At 37.3% G+C, this 22,196-nt stretch overlaps 1 protein-coding gene across 3 annotated transcripts in view; it reads right to left on the bottom strand.

Annotated features, from left to right (window-relative positions):
• Positions 1–22,196, bottom strand: part of Uvrag (UV radiation resistance associated) — a 330,605-nt gene that overhangs the window by 13,166 nt on the left and 295,243 nt on the right. For 2 of the 3 annotated variants that reach the window (XM_046442008.2, XM_046442005.2), the window contains exon 14: positions 10,462–10,553. The exons of the other annotated variant lie outside the window; for it this stretch is intronic. In XM_046442008.2, the coding sequence (XP_046297964.1) occupies positions 10,462–10,553 (92 nt within the window). The remainder of the gene's footprint in view (positions 1–10,461; positions 10,554–22,196) is intronic. 3 annotated transcript variants of the gene reach the window in all.

The raw sequence follows: 22,196 nt of genomic DNA, 5'->3' as shown, positions 1-22,196 counted from the left end.
CAGCTAGAAGTCTCATGAAAGAAGGCTATATTTGATTGACATCTTGAAGGACGAGTTAATCGGGGGATGGGGGAGAGAGAGACAGAGAGAAAGACTGTGTGTGTGTGGGGGGGGATGGAAAGGAAGGGCAGGGTATCTAAGGTAGAATAAAATGCAGTATGTGAGCAGTCCAGCTGTGGAGTCAGGTCTTATAAATAGTGTTTGTCTTTTATTTCTTGAATTCCACTCCTCCAATTTCCAACCTAACTTAGTACAGAACAAGAAATACTCAGTGAATCTATTTGTTTTTATAAATAAGTGGATTTAATTAGTTGTATTCAGATGGAGAAATTTAGGTGTTTTTGTTTTGGGCTATATAATGAGAAGTATTTACTTAATGTGAAAAAAAAAAAAGAATAAAAAAGAACCCAAGTACTTACAACATGGGAAACAAAACTATCTAAATCTATAAAGTAAGTCTGTAAGCTAAATATAGGGAAGAATTTCCTATATTTATGGAGACATTAAAATAGTGCTAAAAAGTTTTTAATGACATTGAAAAATGCATAAGATGTGATATTATATGAAAAAGCAGGACATATAGCTGTAGAGACAACACTGTCCAGCATTACTGCCATTAGTAACTCATTCCTGGGACTAGACATGTGGCAAGTCTGATTTGAGATGTGCTATAAGGGTGAAATGTATACTGAGTTTAGAAGGCTTAGTATGGGAAAAGGGAAGATAAATGTTTTATTGATAATTTTAAAGTTACAACTGGGGTTGCAGCTCAATGGTAGAGCACTTGCCTAGTGTGTGTGAAGCACGGGGTTCGATCCTCAGTACCACATAAAAAAAATAAATGTATAACATAAGCGTATTGTGTCTATCTACAACTAATATTATGTTAGATATATAAGCTGATTTTATTTGGATTAAATCAAATGTATTACTAAAACTAATTTATCTGTTTTTTTTTTGCCTTTTATAATGTGGCTGCCAGAAAACTGAAATTTACATATGCAGCTCACACTATATTTACATCAAATAGTGCTGGTATAGAGGAAAGGATCTCAATTAGAAAAGAAATACCTAAAAAACTGGCTAAAATGACAGTGGATTTTGTCTCTGGATCATGGGACTATTGTTTCTTCTTCTTCTGTTTATTTCTGCAACTTCCAATTTTATTCATTGAACACATATTATTTTATAATTAAAAGAGTAAACAGAAATAAACAAGACACAAAAACAAAAAGATCTCAAAGGCTTGGTTGCTGGTGGTGGAGAAAAGCAGCCCAGGATACCCAAATGGCTTTTTGTCACTGGTGGAGGTTTAGTGCACAAAGGATGTTGGACAGCTGTTCTCCATCCTGACTGAAGACAGAAAAAAGCGGAAATGGGTGTTAACCGCAGGAGGGGGCCTGTAAGTTAAATATAGGGAAGAATTTCCTGAAGTGAGGGTGTTTAAACTCTGGAATGAGTTATGGAAGAAGCCTGGTCCCCCAAGGTCTTTTAAAATGCTACAGATACCCATATGCCTTGTGTGTTCCTGTCTAGAAGCAGGGAGATGACTTGTCAGGGTTCCTTCTAACATAGCTGTCCTAGAGTAAATAACTCCAATAAAACTTTCTTCTCCATTTACTTCTAACTAGGCTTCACTTTTCCCTTTAGGGATGCCAGCCTGCAGGCAGTGCTTTCAGGGGCAGCCCATGCGACAAGGCTACCTTAAGCAGTACTCTTGAGACTTCAAAGACAATGTCATTTGATCTAAATTTAAAGATCAACATCAGCTAGCCATGTTTTTTAAGCCGGGGGTGGGGTGGGGTGGGGGGGTTTGTCACCTGCCAGAATTCAGTTCTGAATTTTACATAAGCATGATGAAGGGAAGGGAAGAGGATAGATTTGTTTATAAAAAGTGAGGCTTTGAAAAGCTTTTAATACTGGATACTCTCTCATTTTCAAATTTAAATGGATTAGCTTCAAAGCAGAACTCTCATACCATCACTGTGATTTTAAAGAAAGTCAACTGGCTTACTTATTTTAGAGATTTTTATGATTTTCAGTTTACTGAAAAACCATTTTCCTAAATTTGCCAAAGTTCTTGGGTACTTTCTTTTTCTACTATTTTTATTTAAGTGTTGAGCTTGATTCTATTTATAAAAAGGAATGGAAGAGTAGGTCAGAAGTAAGCCAGTGGGGCTCCATGTGGAGATTTTACCACTGAAGTGGGGCGACCTCACCTAAAAGCACAAGTTGCTTCTCTCAACATTAAATGCCAGTGTCCATCGAACACCACAAGGAATCTGGAGGAATATTCTTGTACACTGTTTAACTGTCAAGGACACTTTTCCTCCTGTCCTTACCAAGGTCACTGAGAATGACTGTCACTTTAAAAATGGCCCAGCTGGTCCTGAGACTTCTACTAAGTCAGGGAAGGCTGCTTTCCACCTCGCAGCAGCCTGCCACCTATACTGGGGCTTGGGCTCCAAGTCACAAACATCAGGAAACATGAACGACGCACAGGGAATATTTTGCCAGTCATGTCCTTCAAAATATTTAATTTATCTTATCTACTCCTTTAGATTAGAAACTAAACAGCTGTCATCCAGGCAAAGGCAGGGAAAATCTTACACTTCTGAATCTCCCTTCATCTCTTGAATAGTGATGGTGTATGCACAGGAGACATTGAATGGATTGTCAAATGAATGAATAATACTTAATATTTTATATTGTTCTTTTTAGTTTATAAACCACTTTGACAGACACTCTCTCATTTGTTCCATACAACTATACTTGGGAAATAGGGCTGATGCTATTGGCTTAATTTAAAAATGGATACTTGAAAACAATTTTTGAAAATTATCAGGTAGAGGTGAAATTGGAACCCACACTTTCTGATCCTCAAATCTAGTGCTCCTTCCTCTGTATCACACACTGCCATACATGAAGGTGTTAGACAGTTTAGGCTATATAATCAGGAAAAATTAAACAGAATAAAAACTTCCATGAATAAAACATGACAGATGGCTTTGAAATCCTGTTCTTATTTTGTCTTACTCTGAAAAAAGAACATGGCATTCAAGGAAGACAAAGAGTCTGGGCAAACATGCTGCAGGCCACACATCTAACCTGTGGGCTTCTTTCTTCCCTTTTTCTGTTATATCAGTACAACTGAAATAAATAATTTTGTTTGTTTGGCTCTGTCTTTCAGTCTTAAGTTTCTCAAAGTCTGCACAAAGTTTTAAGGCTTGTAGTTTCCTTTTTCTCTGAGGTCAATGGGGTAGGATAAGCAGCAAAGAGCATTTCCATCAGAACCACTACTAAAGTTTTGCAGAGTGTTTCGTGGAAAATGATGGGTGTTAGAACACAGGTGGCAGAGATAGGAGGGGCCAAGGAAGGGCAGAGAAGAACAGAATGACCACTAACAAACATGGGCTATCATGGTAGGGGACAAAGAACAGGAGGCTAGGGGACTAGGAGTCAGATAACCTGAGTTTTTGGTTCCATCACTTATCATAATGTGATCCTGGCCAGTCATTTCACGTTTCTGAATCTGTTTTCTGACCAGTAAAATAGTGACTGTTACTCTTACCCTATTTCCCTCATAGAGTTGTTGCAAGCTTAAGTAAAAACAGAAAGTTTTGCAAGTAAGAAATTTTTATTTTTCAGGACTTCTAAATATGGGTGAGGTTTACTGTAGGCAAATGGATTTTAAGGTTCTTATCTTGAAGGCTTCAGAAAGGCCTTATAAAGGATTTGGGGTGAGAAGGAGGTGGTGAGCCTGGGCACTTAACCACTGAACCACATTCCCCATTATTTTGAGACAGGGGCTCACTAAGTTGCTGAGGCTGGCCTCAAACTTGCAAACTTCCTGCCTCAGCTTCCGGAGTTGCTGGGATTAGAGATGTGCACCACCACACCTGGCTCTGTATCTGTTTTTTAAGATGACCATAAATTTTACAGGAAGAACAAAATTCCAATAACCAAAAATGGATTTAAATTTTTAAAAATACAGACAGTAACTATGATTCACTTGTTCATTTGGATAGGCTATTCTAGGTAGTGGGGACTCATCAGAGTAAAGAACTGAGATCAGAAATGAGTGTGTTGTGTCTGGGATCAGCTGAGACGCAGTGGGAGAGTGGTGGAGAGATATAACCGAGGCACTGTCTCAGGACCTGGATGCCAGGGCCCACTGTACAGCCTGTTCACAGCAACCACAGCACATTGTCTCCGAGATTCAGTGCTGACCTTATCCTCTCAAGGCAGCCATCAGCAGCGGCTCGTTGCACATTCTTCCTTGACCATAACTCAGCACTGTGGCAGCTGTGCATGTGCAGGTCAGTCTGAGTCTTGGACCACTCCACAGTCAGTAGGAAGAGAAAGACAAGTGGGATGTGTTAAGTGGAATTCTGGTGACATTTAACCAAGTATTCAAAAGCAGTCTCTGGGCTGAAACTCTGCTTTTCAAAGTGTGTTGCTTGGCAGTTATGACTGGGTTTGTGATCCTAGGGTGAGAAAGTGGGGATTTCTTTTGGAAAGAGCTGGCATAGATCATTGAGAACTGTTCCCATACAACTGTGTTCATGACGAAAAAGGGTTTGTTTTAGGATTAATCAGTAGATTCTTCTAATATTAGTTAAGAATTCTGTAATGTACAAGGAAAAAAAATCACTTCATTAATTTTTTTTATCACAGTCTTTCTTTACAAAGTAAGACAAAACAAGCTGTTACATAACTTTGAAGCTTACCATAAGGAGGAATTCAGTGAATGCACTGATCCTCAGCCAGTCTGAAATCCTTGACACCAAAAGAACAGACAGCAAAGTACTTCCACAGGGACCAATCTGTGAATGGCAACAACCACACAGAAAATGGGAGTGTTTCCTTCTAGGAAAGATGTAAGTGCCTCCCTTAGGAGTGTGAGTTTTTTTTACCCTTTGCCCTAAAGGAGCATAGGCTTGGGAGGTAACTCCTCAACCCCAGGTTGCTTTTGGAAGTTCTCTGAGGCTAACAGAGCTTGTCCCAGCTTTGTTTAGATTTGTAACTTCCAGCCTGGCTTCCTGCAGTGGTCCTACTTGGAACCACTGCATAGCATTCATTTCCCCAGTCCTTCACATCTACCTTCACAGCCCATTTTTCACTGGAGTACCATAAAGTGCTCATTACTGTTCATTCCGTGTTAATGTGCTTGGCACAGGTGGCACAGAGGGGCACTATGTAAATGTGTAAGTTTGGGGCTTAATGGGTCTGCTACATCAGTGCCAGGAGACCTAGATTCTTGTTTTATTGCTATAGGTTCATGGGTCAAACATATTCAGCAAGTCATTTAATTTCTCTGTACCCCAGAACTGAGAATTACTGGAAATCAAAGTGTTTTAGGAGGGGAAGGGCAGTGTGGAAGCATTTCCATGTAAATATTTTGGGTCCATTGTCTAAAGAGATCTTGGAAGAAAGGGGTCTAATCTTCAAGGTGCCAGTAGTTGTGATTTGTTTCTCATTACAAATACATATTTTTTTCTAATTCTGTACTTGTAATTTTGTACTCTTTTTCTTAAAAAAGGTTGCCAAATTGTATGAGCTTTCTTAAAACCCAGTTTCTCCCATTCCTAAAATGAGTGTGCACTCTAGTCTTGGGGGTTTATTCTTTGCCAATAAAGCTGGGGTGGCTTTCCTTAAAGTTGTTCTCTGTTTGTGAGGAGTGGGTGGGAGGGCAAATTCTAGACAAGACAACAGTGAGTGGAACGACTCAGACAGGAAAGAATTTGCTCCAGATCTAAATGGAGCCTGGGAGAGCACTGGTACGAGAGTGGAGAAAATGATACCAGATGAGGCAGGGACCAGGTAGGCCATAAAAGAACTTATTCTACTTATTATATCCATGGAAGATGCAGAGCGACCAAGCTATAGCTAGAATTTAAAGATGGTGCTGACTACTAATGAGAATGGACAGTAAGGGGGACAAGAGTAAAATCAGAAAGATAAGTTATACCCACACAGCTGTCTGGTTAAGAAAAGGTGAGGGTGGCAACAGTAGAGATGGTGGGAAACGGTCAGATTGATGTGGACATCAAGGGTTTGCTGATGCATTAGACTGGATATGGTGGGAGTAAAGAAAAGAAGAAAAAACAAGGGTGATTTCCAGTTGGAGCAACTGGGTAGATGGGGTGTGATCTGCTGAAAGAAAGAAGACTGGCAGAAGGATAGTTTTAAACATGTTGAGGCTGATGACTGTGATTCTCCAAGGGACAGTGTCTGGTAGGTCTCTGGCTATCCAGTTTTCAGGAGAGGTTTGCACTGGGAATTTAACTTTAGGAGTCATAAGCACATTGTTGTAGATGGTTTTTAAAACTATGGAGATGAGAACAGAGCAGAGAGGGAAAAAGAGGAGAACCTAAGGGAACCAGGGAGAACTCCCAACCTTTAATGATCAAGTAGAGGTGCAGGGATGGGCAGAAGAAAGAAAGAGCAGCCAGAAGAGGGAAGTCAAGAAAGGACAAGGTGCCTAAAAGACAACGAGGCTGAAGGCCACTGAGATGACAAAAGGGATAAGAATGAAAAAGTGACCTTTGGGTTTGGCAACACAGTTCAGCAAGCACCTAGCTGGATAAAAGGAATTTTAGCTTACTGATAGGACAGGAAATCAGATTGCAGTGAGTTAATGAGGAATTGAACAGAAACATAACAGAACATAAACAAATCTGTAATCATTACAGAAATTAAATCCATAGTTAACAATCAACAATCTCTCCCTCAACAAACAGAAACTACTGGGTTTTTGCTTGCTGTATCAGACCTTCAAGACATAGATAACTCCTATCTTATATAAACTGTTTCAGAGCACTGAAGAGAAAAAGACTCTCAATTTATTCTATGAAGCTGTTAAAATCTCATCATGTTTAGTCATCCAAATCAGGCAAGGATGTTAAAAGAAGAAAAAATTATAGGCCAGACTCATTTCATTTCACAGATGTAGACATTCTAAAAAATTAGCAAACTAATCCAATAATGTACAAAAAGTAGTATATTATAACTAAGAATAGTTCATACTAGAAGGTGAAGATGGTTTATCATTAGAAAATGCATTACTATAAATGTTAACACATTAGAGGAGAAACAAATATAGTATTCTCTCAACAGATTCAGAACAAGCATTTGGTAAAATCCAAAATACACAAATTCATGATTTAAAGACAACTCCTACCAAGCTGGGAATAGAAAGAAACCTCCTTGCTCTGAAGAATGGTATCTATTTAGACCTGCAATAAATATAATCCTTAATGGTAGAAATTTAGAAGCTTTCTCTTTAAAATGAGGAACAAGATAAGAATATCCACTATAGTTGCTCCTATTTCATATAAATTGTAAGACAAGGAAAAGTAATAAAAGTTGTGAAAATACAAACAACATTATCTAGTGAAGTTATAATCGTATACAGAGAAAATCTAAAATGCTCTAAGATAAACAACTGTAATTAATGTTAGTAAGGCTGTTGACTGTATTGTCCACATTAAAACAACAACAACAACAACAACAAAAAAACAGTTGTATACCTGTATACCAGTCACAAAAAGGTTGAATATTGTGATAAAAAAATTTGACAGCAATCTAAACTGTAAACTACCTAAGACTAAGTATCTAGTGACCAAATATATACTTATATATTTCGTGAAAAAAATTATAAAATGTCACTGAGGTATGTTTAAAAAAAGAAAAATAAAAGAATTTTAGTTCACAGAAAGATTGAATATTATAAAATAATTGAATCACTCAAATAAGATTCTAAAATTAAAAAAGCCAAGAGTTTTGAAGAATCCCCTTAACTAGGAGCTTCTCCCTGCTGGTTTTTCCTTCCCCGGAAGGGCCTGGCTGAGGAACAGCACTCCTGGTTTTCTCCACACTCGTTCTCACTCTCTCTCTGAGGAGCACTTCTCTGGTGACTTAGAGGGCCAAACACAATCTGGACAGTCATTGCTTAGGCCTACCTGGGTCTCCTGCCTCTGTCGGAAAAGCTGTGGCTCTCCAGTTCATATTATGAAGGGAGGGTAAGTTTAATTTTGAGTGATGTCTTTGTAATCCCTTTTTATTACAGATCTAAAACCACATTTCCAAGCAGCTTTATCAGTAATAAAACTGACATTTTGATTGTATTAGCCTGTCTCTTATATCCTCTCTCTCAAATGGTTCCAAATGTTGGGGGTGGGGAAAGCATGCTATTTATTGAGTATCCTCAAATCTCAACCAGACTTACAGAAACTACATCTTATAATAATTAAGAATGTGGCACTAGCCCATGGATAAACAAATGAAACAATGGAGAAGACGTGGTCTGAAATATGAGGAATCTCGTATATAGAGAAGTGGCATTTCAACCAGAGGAGGAAAGACCGACCATTCAATAAATGATACAGGGACAATTTGTATCAGTACTAAGGTAGGCCTAAGCAATGATGGTTTCCCTCCAGAGTGCCTACCACAGAGCTTTACACAGAGATTGTGCTAAATAAATGTCTGCCAGCTCACTTTTGTTATAATTATTATCATTATTATTTTCCACTTAAGCTTGATTCCTTTCCTAGCTTCCTTAGGCATCTAATTCCATATTAATACCAAATTTTGAAAATAATTTTGATATTCTGAGTAGAATTATTTAAAGAACTGTGTGTTTGCTTAACAGGAGTTCTACCAAAAGCCAGATGTCTAGAACTTGTCATTTTGAGGATCATATGGAACAAAAATCAAAAATGTCAAAGTAAAGATCAACCACAGATGTCACTTTCTCATTATCTTCAAGGCCTAGCTTTATGGCACGGGAGAAAATGAAACCAATATTATATCCTCTACTCTGTCCCTCCTCAATATATTTACCACCTAATATCTCACTTCATCCTTACAACACACTGGTGAGATGAGCAGGGCAGGGACTACAGATGAGGAAACCAAGTTCAGAGAGGCAGCACTTCAAACCCACACAGCAGGTTATTTAGGAAAAAACCTGGGATCAGAAGCCATTACTCTTTACAGGAGACCATGCTGTTCCAGTAGTCTAACTCTACAGGCTGATTCCCGGTCTCATGGTTTTGTATGTTATTGTCCATCACCCAAGGATGGACCTTCAGGAATAAGTAGCTAGAGTCTACAGCTTTCCATTTATTTTAGTCACATAAATCAATCTAATGATTTCTTTGTATCAATCTTCACCTTTTCCTTTCTCTTTTTAAAAGGGTCAAGTCTTTTTTGACAAAGCAGGTTACTCATTATGTTACACCGTACTATTTATGGACCACCTGTAAAAACTGAAATTGAGCAACAAATAGACCATATACTACTTATGGTAACCTTATGGTAACTCTTTTTTTGGTACTGGAGATTTAACCCAGGGGTGCTTAACCACTGCACCACATCTCCAGGTCTTTTTATTTTTAATTTTGAGATAGGGTCTCACAAAGTTGCTTAGGGCTTCTCAAACCTGCTGAGGCTGGCTTTGAACTTGTGATCCTCTTGCCTTAGCCTCCCAGGTTATTGGGATTTTAGGCATTAGCTGGCCTCCACTTACGGTAACTTTGAAACAAATATTCATGTTGTGGGAGTTCAGTCTTTTGAGAAAAGTAATAGGTGAATGATTAATAATATTCATGAATATTATTAATGACATATCAATAATATTAAAGATAATAAATTATATAATAAGCTTTAGATTATGACTTCCATCCTATTTTCGTGTACCTATGTCAATTTCCATGAAACATTTGCAGAATTGAAAATTGGGATTTAATAGGTTAAGGAGTGGCTTGCCTTCATGGTACAATAGTCACTGGCACTAAACATAAGACAATTTTAGTATGTGCTCTGGTCTCAGACTAGGGGCTGACAACGTTTTTTTTTTTTGGGGGGGGGTGGGGACGCAGGGTACCAGGGATTGAACTCAGGGGCGTTTGACCACTGAGCCACATCTCCAGCCCTATTTAGTATTTTATTTAGAGAAAGGGTCTCACTGAGTTGCTGAGTCTGGCTTTGAACTCACGATCCTCTTGCCTCATCCTCCGGAATCCCTGGGATTACAGGCGTGTGGCACTCCTGACAACTTGACTTACTCCTCACCACTTTTCTCCCTTAAGTCTCATAGCCACTGACTCTGATGTTCACTTGACAGGCATGTTCTTAGCATGCTCTTCAGAAAAGTTCTAGGGGTCTGTGTCTCCTTTCCATGAACCACACTGGCTACCCTCCGGGCCTGCCTCAGCAATGCACTGTCCTCATACTATCCCTGGGGCCACCTCTCCCCCAGAGGGTTCCTTACCCTCCTTAGTCAGACTGGACCTTAGATCTTCCCAGGTAGAATGGCTGCCTTTCTTTTTCTTCAAATACCTAAGTGCAGAGGAAAACCCAGAGGGCAGGTGTGGAGCAACGTGGAAGTCAGGAAAGTTTTTCAGGTTCATTTTGAATTTTATAGTTTCCAATGTCAGAGATAAAGATACTCACCACCTGACCATTAATCCGTGCTCCATGAAGTTTTTCAGGTTAGGAAGTGTTTGTCTCAAGTCTGGGGTCCCTAGTCCATGTTGGTATCTTAGCTGCGAAGGTAGAAGAAGAATTAAAAGACATTTTGGCAGATTCTAAGGCAATGCTTCAGCAAGAAACACTCAAGTAACTTTTAGAATTCTGAAAGGGGAAATGTAAATGTATGATCCTGATATCAACCACACTGTTGTTTACTGTTCCCTTGTGCCTTAAACTTGGAGAAGACTAAGTGGCCAGCTAGGAAATCAGGATATTTAAGACTGCTGTATCTAGCCTTCTCTTCTACTTCCGACCTGGGTAGGATTTGCTAACACCAATTCCAGGAACTCATACCATGAAGCCAGTATTTCATCGTAGATACTGGCAGTTTTCCTTTTGAGTAACTCTTCCTTCTATATAAACAAGGGTAGGGATCATCTTGTATTCATCTCTAATTCAAGTGGCTGGCACACTGCTGGTGCATGCTCAATGTTCATTAAACAAACAATCATCAAATCACTTTGACAGGGGCTGTGCTTTATATTTCTCTTCAGTCTCCACCCCTCCTTTTTGTCCAGAACCAGAGCACAGAGCTGGAGGGCTAGTCTGAGGAAACCACTGGCTTGTGGGCTAGATTTGCCCTTTGTTGGACTTATTTCTAACAGAGACAGTTTCTAAAATTAAGTATTCTTTGTACTACTAAATGTTTCCATAGCCTCCTTTCACTCTCCAAATACTATCATTTGGTTCCTTAATTGACCATACAGATGTGCATATTCACACGTTCATCTGCATCTCAGGTACACAGAAAGTGGACAACACACCCTTTCAAAAATGTTTTAGTCAAATGACATATATGAAGACAGTTCATAAACTTTAGAAACTGTATACTGATAAGACAAATGTGAAGAGGAATTGGTCTTAAGGTTTTATTTCTTCAGTACTTTAAGTATGGCTAAGTAAATTTTTCTTCTCTTAAAAAATAAAACCATTGTAACAACAAATCCCACTATTATGTACAATTATAATGATCCAATAAAAAATAATAAAAATAAAACCATTACCAACAAGAGTAACTTTTTTGGGGGGCAGCGGAGGTACTGAACCCGGGGGTGCTTAACCGCTGAGCCTCATCCCCAACCCTTTTTATGTTTCATTTTGAGACAGGGTCTCACTCAACTGCTTAGGGCCTCACCATATTGCTGAGGCTGGCTTTGAATTCACAATCCTCCTGAATTGCTGGGATTATAGGCATGGGCCACCATGCCCAGAGTAATTTTTCTATTGCTTGCATCTAGTATTCAGTTAATTCTTCTCTGGGTATGTGTGACACTTAACAGGAAGAGTTCACTCTCACTGATACTAAGCTTTTTAAGGAAAACTCCAAAACATAATGGGGTCTCCAGAGTGGGCTGAATGAATACACACACACAAAGCAAGGGGGAAGAAACATACAATGTTAAAATTAAAAGGTAGCTTGAATATTATTGAAGCCAATATTTTCCATTTACAGAAGGGGAAACTAAAGCCCGGAAAGGGGAAGCAAATTCTCTAGGGCCACAGATAACAATTAGCTAGGGCTCCTGTTCAAAATCCATGCTATTCCACCACCACCCAAAAGTCTGAGAAGAAAATTGCTAATGGTACTTGAGAAGACAGAGGGAAAATATTCTTTTTCTTTTTCAAACCTAGGCTTGGTGACCTAAATCACCTCCTGAGATTTGCTGACCTTGAATTATAAGATCTATCCCATGTTAAATGACATCATTTCTTACATTAATATAAAGGCATTTTTTCATACATTGATAAAAGCAAAATGGCTGATATCCCAATATGACATTCCTGAATTCATTGTTTCAATAAAAAAGTGAAATTGTTTACACATGGCATGAAAATTTCACCTGTGATTCATACTGAAAAATATTAAATATAAAAAACCCCTATACCGAAATAACACCAAGCTATGTGTCTCTGAGCCAGTACACAGTCAATTGCCTGCCTTAGGCTCCACAATAGAAGGCGGGTGTTGAATTCTTTTCAGAGACCACAGTGAAACTGTCTTTCCAAGTCTGATTTCAACCAAAAAGGGAAAATGTAAGAACTTCAAATCTCCACCCAGGTCTTAACTCTTTAATTACTGTAGAGCACTATCTTTTATCATAGTCTATTAGGATTATATAGCTTAAAGAAACCTTGGAGATCATCTTTCCAAACTCTGTCCTTCTATAAAAGAAGAAACAAAGGCTTAAGGCACATGTCCCGACCAAAATCACAGAACTGATGAGGGCCAAAGCCAAGGCTACAACTTCTTAATTACAGCTCCAAATTCTTTCTACCATTTCATCTTTTTAGTTTCCCACATAGAGAACTAAAAGAAATGAACACCTAATATAAATTTAATTTTTATTAATAAAGTACATGGACTGTTCAAGAAGTCTAAATATATGGTTTGTGTTTTCCTTTCATCTTTCTAGATAATATGTTCATGTTAATATTTTTATTCCATCCACTTTAGGTTTCATCTACTGTTTCTACCATAAAAGATGAGAATTTAAGCTTTCTTACACCACTCTTCTCTCACACATTTTATCCTTTCTTCCATTCATTATCTGCTGATTTTTTATTTATGAGAATTTGATACTCTACCCTCCCACAATACTTCCCTTCCTCATCCTCTCAATATATTCCATAAAAACTCATCTTTCATTAAATCCGTATTTAGTGTTCACTTCATCATACTTACTTACACAAACACTGCTTATGACTGAGCCATGTAATGTACTATTCCTTTCTTGTACTTTTTTATTTGTTTTTCTGGTAGTGATAACTGCCATTTTTTTCTCCACTTGTTGGATTTTTCTGCGTACCTATTGCTACATATTTCCCAAACACCCACAAAGCCTTAAAACTCTTCATTTGATTGAATATACCATATAATCTCTCAAGTCTACCTCTCCCCTTAGAAATTTATTTCCTGAAACCTGTATGGATCACTTCACTTCTTAGAGGTTCATTTTATTTGTAAAATATGGATGGTTACTTGTCTTGCACATCTTAAATAAGATAAATAGTGTCCCAAGCAATATCTGGTACATGTAAGTGCTTGCTATACAATATTTACTATTATTATTAATACACATATACTCACTTTCATCATAGCATCTACCACTAGGCTAGGCTGGCTTAAAACTGATACTCAATAATAACTTATTATTTAACTAATTAGAATGGGAATCAGAAAAAGATGAAAAAATGAGTTACTCTGAATCAAAGAGAAAGACCTTGAGCATACTGCTCACTACTTTTAAATGTTAAGTTTTACTAAGCCTCTGACTGGAGAGTCGGCAGTAAATACACACACGTCAATGTCTTCAAAATAATTACCTAGTGAATGGAAAGACTGACACATGCTGCGTGTGGTCAGAAGACCTGGGTGACAGACCCGGCTTTACTGTAAGGACATGTGCAAATTCCTTCCTTGCTTGGGTTAGTCAAATAATTTTCCAACTTTTTTTTTTAATTTTCCAACTTTTAAAATTAAGTAATCTTTAACAAGTTACCCTGGTAAGGTATTATCAAAAATAGAAAGGAAAAGAAGGACCCAAGCCAAGGAGAAAAGGACAAGGTTAGGGAAAAAGAGAAAAGGGAGAAAGAACTATATTTATTACATTCCTACATGTGCTATTCCTTCATTCAATAAATATCGACTGATGTCCACTAGGCTAGGCTGTGTAATCTGCTCTTTGTATTTGGAACCACAGGCCTGGACTGAGCCGGTTCTCACCATATAATACCTTGAGCTTGTTGCATAACCAGTTGGCGCCTTCTCTAAAAAACAGGGCCAACAATATTTGTTTCATAAAATTGTCGTAGAGCTTAATTAGACTTTTACAGAGAATGGAAGCTCCTGAAGACTGACTTTTAGAGGATACTGGTTAAAACTTTTGGGCCTAGAGTGCTAAGCTGAAACAGAACTAATGCCAGGGCTTTAAACGGGAGAGTTTTAAAAGAGGAAAACAACTCCAGAGGCAGCTGTGAAGGACAGGTTAAAAGATGTTCTCTTTCCTCTAAGGGATCTTAACTCGGCTTCCATCAAAACCTGCCCTTAGCAACTACGATCAGTATCACACTTCTCTAAGCATGGGTCCTTCTGCTCTCTCTTCTGATGGGAAGGCAGATGCCAAGAAACCGAGGCAAATAAAACATTGCTTTGGGTCTAACTGCCTCAAATTAGCCTCTGAAATAAACACCTTTTGTAACAACTTCCTACTGCACTACCACCCGGAGTCGGAGTAGTTTTTAAGTGGAATTTTGGTTTCAATTAGCTTAGACTTCAGCTTTACTCTGATTGGCTTAGGACTGCATGGAAGCAATTAAACTTTTGTTCAATTCAATGGCTGGTAGGCAACTAAGGCGAAACCTACATACAGATAATAAATTAGATGGGAAGTGGGGAGAAGCAATGTTCAGTAATTTCACAGGGAAGGTTAACAAATGGTATTGTCTACTTACTAGTAAAAGAAAATCCCCACATTTACTAAAACAGCCAGGAGGATCTAGCTTTATAGTTACTGGAACAAGCAGAAAGAAAGAAAACTAAGAGCACATTTAGACCACAACATACAACTATAACCATGTCAATTCCATTAACTACCTTTTCTGTTTTCCTTTCCCACACTCTTTTCTGTATAAAAATAGAGTATTTTTCCCAGGCCACATGCTGGTCTCATCCCTAATCACTATAGATTTACTGTGAGTTGCACCAAATAAGGTAGATCAACTGTGATGTTAGAGCTATCATGATTCGGAATTAATTAGTTCACGCAGCATGATAAATGTGGCTACCTTGACTAGGAAAAAGCATTGCAGCTCTGGAGATCATATTTAAACATAAAGCGTGACTGTACTTCTGAGAAATAAATGCTGTGTTCTTGTACTCAGCATACTCCTATTGAGCTGAGAAGTCTAATTTAATATCAAAGTGCTCAATTTTATTTTTATTTTTCAAAACACAAATTTTCCAGGCCAGGAAAGACTCTGGGGGTTCAGGAATCATTTTGTCATTTAAGTTTTGGCAGAGGAAAAATTCACTTTAGACAACATACACACACACACACACACACACACACACACACACTCCCTTCCAAACTACATTCATCTACACAAGGCCACTTATTGCATGGTTTATTAGTTCCATATGGAGTCTGAGCTGAACTGCATGATATGTTTGATACAAACCGTCTGTTACTGTGAGGGAATGTGGATTAATATGATGCTTCAATGAAGGTTACTAAAAGATCAACACTTTCGTGATGGGATTACAATGAATTTGACTACAAAGAGAACTGGCCTACAGGAACTGAAAAATAAGAAATTAAGAATGCACATATGCATCAAAGACTTAACTTTAGAGTTCTGGCTTAGGTAGTCAAAAATCTCTGTAGGGCTGGTTATCAATATTTCAATTCATTTTTAAATACCAAGGTTTCACTGACATGAGAAGAACTAGATTATGAGCTTTTAAAAAAGGGCACCACTATGTCAAAAATGAAATCTGCATTCCTAGAAGAAACTACGATTCTCTCAAAGATATGGAAAAGCTACTTAAAGAATATTAAATATGAGCCAGATGCAGTAGTTCACCCCTGTAATCCCAGTGGTTCAAGAGGCTGAGACAGGAGGATCGAAAATTCGAGGTCAGCCTTAGCAACTTAGCGAGGCCCTATGCAACTTAGTAAGACCCTGTCTCAAAATAAAAAAAAATAAAATAAAAAGGGCTGGGGTTGTGTCTCAGTGGTTAAGTGTCCTTGGGTTCAAGTCCCAGTACCTCCCCCCTGCCAAAAAAAAAAAAAAAAAAAAAAGAAAGAAAGAAATGAATACTTAACATGAGTAATAATAAATGTTTAATAATAAATGTTTCTTATAGCGAGTCACTGCTAAGGAAAAGCATAAAAACTTGATTATAAGCCTCTGGTTATAAGAATAACTCAAATACTTTCCCAACTCATTTGTAAACACATGCCAGTCTTTTCCAATATAGATATATTATCAGGTAAACACTGAACAGAGAGATGAGGCCTACCATTCTGAGGTCTGAAGCTGAAAAGTCAAGCCTAAAAGTGCTATAGTCTAAGAGAGCCTCCTCCCAGTCATTCTATCAATTGCTTTTGGAAGCATGGAATTAATATTAGAGTCCAGTGGTACTTTGAAAGCCTCAACTCACCTATGTCATTTACCCTGTAAATGGAGAGGTTATATAGTTGACCTAAGTTTGAACAGGTGGAGTCCAGGGACCAGAATCTAAGTTTGCTAAGTTCTAACCCCAGGTTCTTTTTTAAAAATCATGTGTTGCTTTGTTGCATTTATGAGACAGCTTACATTTAAGTCAAACTTACTCTTATAAAATCAGTCATTTTAAAAACAATTTAATTAAGATAGTGCTTTGCATCAGAATCCTTGTTGGCTGGAAATAACAAAGAGCACCATTGAAGTGATGCAAAATTGTTTGGAAAGTAGTTAGGCTGCTTTTTTTTCAGTCTACCATATGTCTGCCACTGAACTCAGCAATTCTATTCCTGGGTATAGGTGCAAGAGAAACAAAAATACAAGCCCAAACAAAAACCTGTGCTAAAATATTTATAGCATCTTACAAAATAAGATTCACAAAACAGGGACCAACTCAAATGTCATAATTATGAATGTTTGCGTTGCTCTGCATTGTTGTCAGCATGTGGTACCGTCATTTAAAATTTTTTTTAGCCATCCTAGTGGCTGCATGGTAGTATCTCATTGTGGTTTTAATTTGCATGTCTCTAATGACTAATTATTCTGAATATTTTTCTTTTTTAAAAAATAAATTTATTTATTTATTTATTAAATGTGGTGCTGAGGATCAAACCCAGTGCCTCACATGTGCTAGGCAAGCACTCTACTACTAAGCCACAACCCTAGTCCTATACTGAACATTTTTCATAGGCATAGTTACCATCTATATTTCTCTGGCCCTCCTATAGTTTCTGTGAGCTACCTAATGATGAATGTGAGTACCTTTGATGATTACCTAATACCTTTTAATTATCCTTAATATCTTCTAATTAGTAACCCTCTATCTAATACCATTAATGTTATTTAATACTATTTCTGTTTATTTCTAGCTAGACTGTTGCCTGCAATAACACAATCCTGTATGCAATGAAGAGTACAGAGAATTCCAATGTGTGGGGAAAAAATGAAAGTGCGATCATAAATAACTACAGAGATTATTTCATAAAAATTCAGATAAATCTGAGTATCAAAGTTTTATTAGAACACAAATGAATTAAATCTTTTGCCAATAATCTGTTTACATAAGGAACACAGAGGTCCATTCTAGTACCTCCCAGGTAACATAGATTGGTCACAAATACCCGACATGATCATAAACAGAAATCACTCAATTCAACAATAATTCAATAATTGCCCAATAGTTTCCTGTGTGCAAAGAACTGAATATTCAGGGCTGGGGATGTGGCTCAAGCGGTAGCGCGCTCGCCTGGCATGTGTGCGGCCTGGGTTCGATCCTCAGCACCACATACAGACAAAGATGTTGTGTCCGCCGAAAACTAAAAAAAATAAATAAATATTTAAAAAAAAAAAAAAAAAAAAAAAGAACTGAATATTCAGATAAGGACTGTAGTCTAATAATGGTGGTAGAGGTGAAGATAGAAATGGAAATACATGTATATTATACCATTTTTAGTAGGGGAAACTTAGGAAATTTGGAAATTTTGAGACTTAGAGACAAAGTTAAATGGTAGAGTTTGAATTTGCATCTCAGGCTTGTCTGAACCCTAATACTTTAAACTCTAACCCATGTAACAATAATGATGCTAATGGAGATATCAATAGCAGTTACGTGTTTTTCTCTATGATCTGTGCCAGACATGGAACTTGATGGATTACTTGTTTCATTTAATATTCAAAATAATACTTTGAGGTAGGCGGCATAATTCCCACTCTATGCATGACTAAGTTTAAAAGGTTAAAAAAAGTGGTCTAGAATTTCCAAGTAGCAAAATAGAGGTTTGAATTCTACTCTGATAGTTTACATCACAGCATATAGTCTAAATATTGCTTATAGGCTGGTTAGAAAATATTATTTTTTAATTCCTCATTTAATTCTAATACTTATAAAAGAGACCCTCAACTCTCTTTTATCAGAGAAACACATTCTTCTCTTGATTTCAGAAATTTGACAACAGTTATATCTCTAGTCACCTGTCATTCAGCTAAATAATACATATTTAGTCTTTTAAAATTTTAGCTAGTAAACCAATCTCTGCAGTGTTTTAATCATTCTTCCTTCCTCTGAACTCCTTCCTGTTTCCCTTAAAGAATCTGGTAAAAAGTGCTTTACATAGAAAACAATTTTCCAGAATGTTCTTTTCTCTCATTAATGACTTTTTCCTTAAAATATTAATTTTACTATAATAGCTACTTCATGACTTTAAAGTTGTTTTGTGGAATTTCTCTGACCTCACCTAAATTACAACAGAGTTTCTAAGTCCACGTATTCAGTTTACTATGTCTGGTTGATCATAAGTAAATGGAGCTTGAAAAAACCCCAAACCAGCAATGAACACTGACATTGCCCCTCCAACTAAACTGATGCTTTTTACAATTTGTTTTGGAATAAATTTAACCATTGTTTAATCTAACAATTCATTTAACAAGAAATTAATTTATTAGATATGAACTTGTATTAGTTACCTTCCCATCACTATAACAACATTTTTGAGAGAATTTACTTTTAAAGAAAAAAGGTTTATTTTGGTTCTGTGGCCAAGTGGCCTTACTTCTTTGAGCCTGTGGTAAGGTAACATATCATGGTCATTTGAGGTCATATCCTCAATGATCTAATGATGTCCTCCTACAGGGCTCCACTTCCTAAAGCACCACTCTGGTTTGGTGGCTTTAATACATGGACCTTTGGAGGCCACTCATCAACCATGGCAATACTGAACACCAACCACTTGCAAGGTGTGAAAGGTATGATAGAGTTATTACAAAATGACTCAACCAGGAATAACACTCTGAAAGGTTCTTAATGTGTAGAGTGATAATTAAATGAAGTTATAGGGAAAGTATAAGAGAGTCTAAAGGGTGTGGGAAAGGGCATAATTTTAAGATGCCCCATCATCTTTACCCTCTGGTGTTATTCCTTTGATAATTTATTCTTATAGCAAATGGAGATTTATGTGGGTGGACCTAACCTTATCACAACAAACCTTTCAAAAATAGTTTTCTCTGACAACAAAAGAGAAAATCAGGGGGATCTGAAGTATGAGAAGGGCTGGATGGAACATTATTGGTCTGAAGATGGAAGAGCCATATGAGAAGAAATATGGATGGCCTCTAAGAGCAAAGAATGGCCCCTGGCTGAAACCCAGGAAGCAAATGGGAACCTCAGACCTGTAGCTGAAAAGAAATGGATTCTGCCAACAATTTAAATGAGTTTGGGAGTGGATTATTCCCAAGAGCCTCCAGATAAGAGCCAAGTGTGACCAACACCTTGATTTTGGCCTTGTGAGACCCTGAGCAGAGAAACCAGCTGAGCCTACCCAGATTTCTGACTTGAAAAAAAAAAAAAAGTGAGATAAGCTGTTAAATCTGTGATAATTTTTTTTGAGACAGAGAGAGAGAGAGAGAGAGAGAGAGAGAGAGAGAGAGAGAGAATTTTTATTTATTTATTTATTTTAGTTTTCGGCGGACACAACATCTTTGTTTATATGTGGTGCTGAGGATCGAACCCGGGCCGCACGCATGCCAGGTGAGCGCGCTACCGCTTGAGCCACATCCCCAGCCCAAATCTGTGGTAATTTGTTATAAAGCAAAAGATGACTAATGCAGGTAAGAAAGATTACTTCTATTTTTTTTTTTTACCTGAAGATATAAGAAGTAATTTCATGAGAGCTGGCTGGAGGAGCTCTTTTGTGGACAGATAATATTTAGATGTAAGAAGACCAAGGGGAAAGCGTTTCTGGAACTTCATTCAACACTTCAAATAAACATTTTTGTGTATTTACTATATGCAGGCACAAAGGGCCTAGCTCTAAATAAGAGAACTAAAATTTTTAGTAAGCAAATAGTATTTTTGAATGTTCAATACAAGCTGGAACATACTCTCTAATGGCTAATTTAAATGTCTGGGGAAAGGGTTACAAACACTGAATCATCCCCAACTTTATCTCCTTTTGGAAGTCTGAGTTCTTATTCCACATTGCTTATGGTTTCCTAAAATATTCTTGAAGATTTTCATCAGAGTAAGCCATAAGCCAAGATTATGGATGTTCAAGTTTATGGAAGACAGACTGGACAACTAAAAAACACAAGAATAACTGGTTTAGAACAGGCTAAAATCTTTGGTACCTAAAGTAAAGCACAGTATGAAGTGATCTTTTTTATCATACCGGGTAAGCACAACATAAGTATAATGATTTTTTAAAGTATAAAGGTCACAAGTCAAAAATTCATCATGACAAAAATTATTTAGCAAAAAAATTAAAAAACAAAAATCAATAGTCTTCCTTTTATAAATAACAATGAATTAGAATAGTACATGGTACCATTTTAAATAGCAATAAAGACAAAATATTTAGAAATACACATAACCAAAATGGTAAGATCTATTTTTAAAAAAAAAACTTTTTTGTTGAGGGATGTAAAAGATATTAATAAGTGAAAACTCATACCTTGTTTTGACTAGGAAGACTAATTATTTATTTAATTTCATGTGATGCTGAGGATTGAACCCTGGGCCTCACACACGCTAGGCAAGTGCTCTACCACTGAGCTACAACCCCAGTCACAAGACTAATTATAAAGAAGATATTTCTCTATAAACTAACATATATACCCTATGACTTTTTTAAGAACTAGAAAACTGATTTCAAAGTCCAGTTTAATTTTGGCAAATGAAAACACTTCTATAGAATTTTATGTGCCCTGTTTCAAGTATTTTATAACCATTAACTTCAATCATCATTAGGACCAGAACAAAGCAGGTATTATTTTATCCCCATGATACGTGGAAGAAACCGAGGCACATAGTGTTTAAATAATTTACACCCAAAGCCCTGATATAAGGCCTACAACAAAATTCTAAATACTTCAGTGGCAGAGAACCTATTTTATTCATTGTTAAGTTCTCAGGACCTAATATCATGCCTGTGCCACACTTTTTTTGGGGGGCGGGTGTGTGTCACTGAATTGTGAATTTCAAGGGAAACATGTATTTATTTCCTTATTTGATTATGGAGAGATCCCTTTGGGAAAGCGTCTGTGAGGTGTGGGACCTAAACCATAACTGGACAGAAAGTGAGCTGAACTATGCAGTCAGCAGCAGGAAAGGAGGCAGGTCACTAGAGATGGAGAAAAGAATCTCAGCTAAGCTCTGAGGCAGGTAAGTACATCCGATGAGTGTGTGTGCTGGGGGCAGGAGACAGGGCAAGGAACCCTTTTGTTTAACTTCACACACAAAAAACAGGAATGAAATTTTTCTTGATAAAGTGCTTTCAAAATAAAGTTTATACAATGAATTAATCATCTAAACAGGTATGAACAATTTTGGATGACTGATTTGGGGGATATATAAAATCAGCACGAATTTGTTTTAGATATGCTAAAGTTTCCACCAAAAGAGTTGGTAGATGAGAGCTCAGTTTGCTATTTAAATATTA

Source organism: Marmota monax, unplaced genomic scaffold (genome assembly GCF_021218885.2).
Source record: "Marmota monax isolate L192 unplaced genomic scaffold, Marmota_monax_Labrador192_F-V1.1 WCK01_AAM20220418_F8-fsc00068, whole genome shotgun sequence".
Lineage (NCBI taxonomy): Eukaryota > Metazoa > Chordata > Mammalia > Rodentia > Sciuridae > Marmota > Marmota monax.
This window is presented reverse-complemented; position numbering and strand designations above follow the sequence as displayed.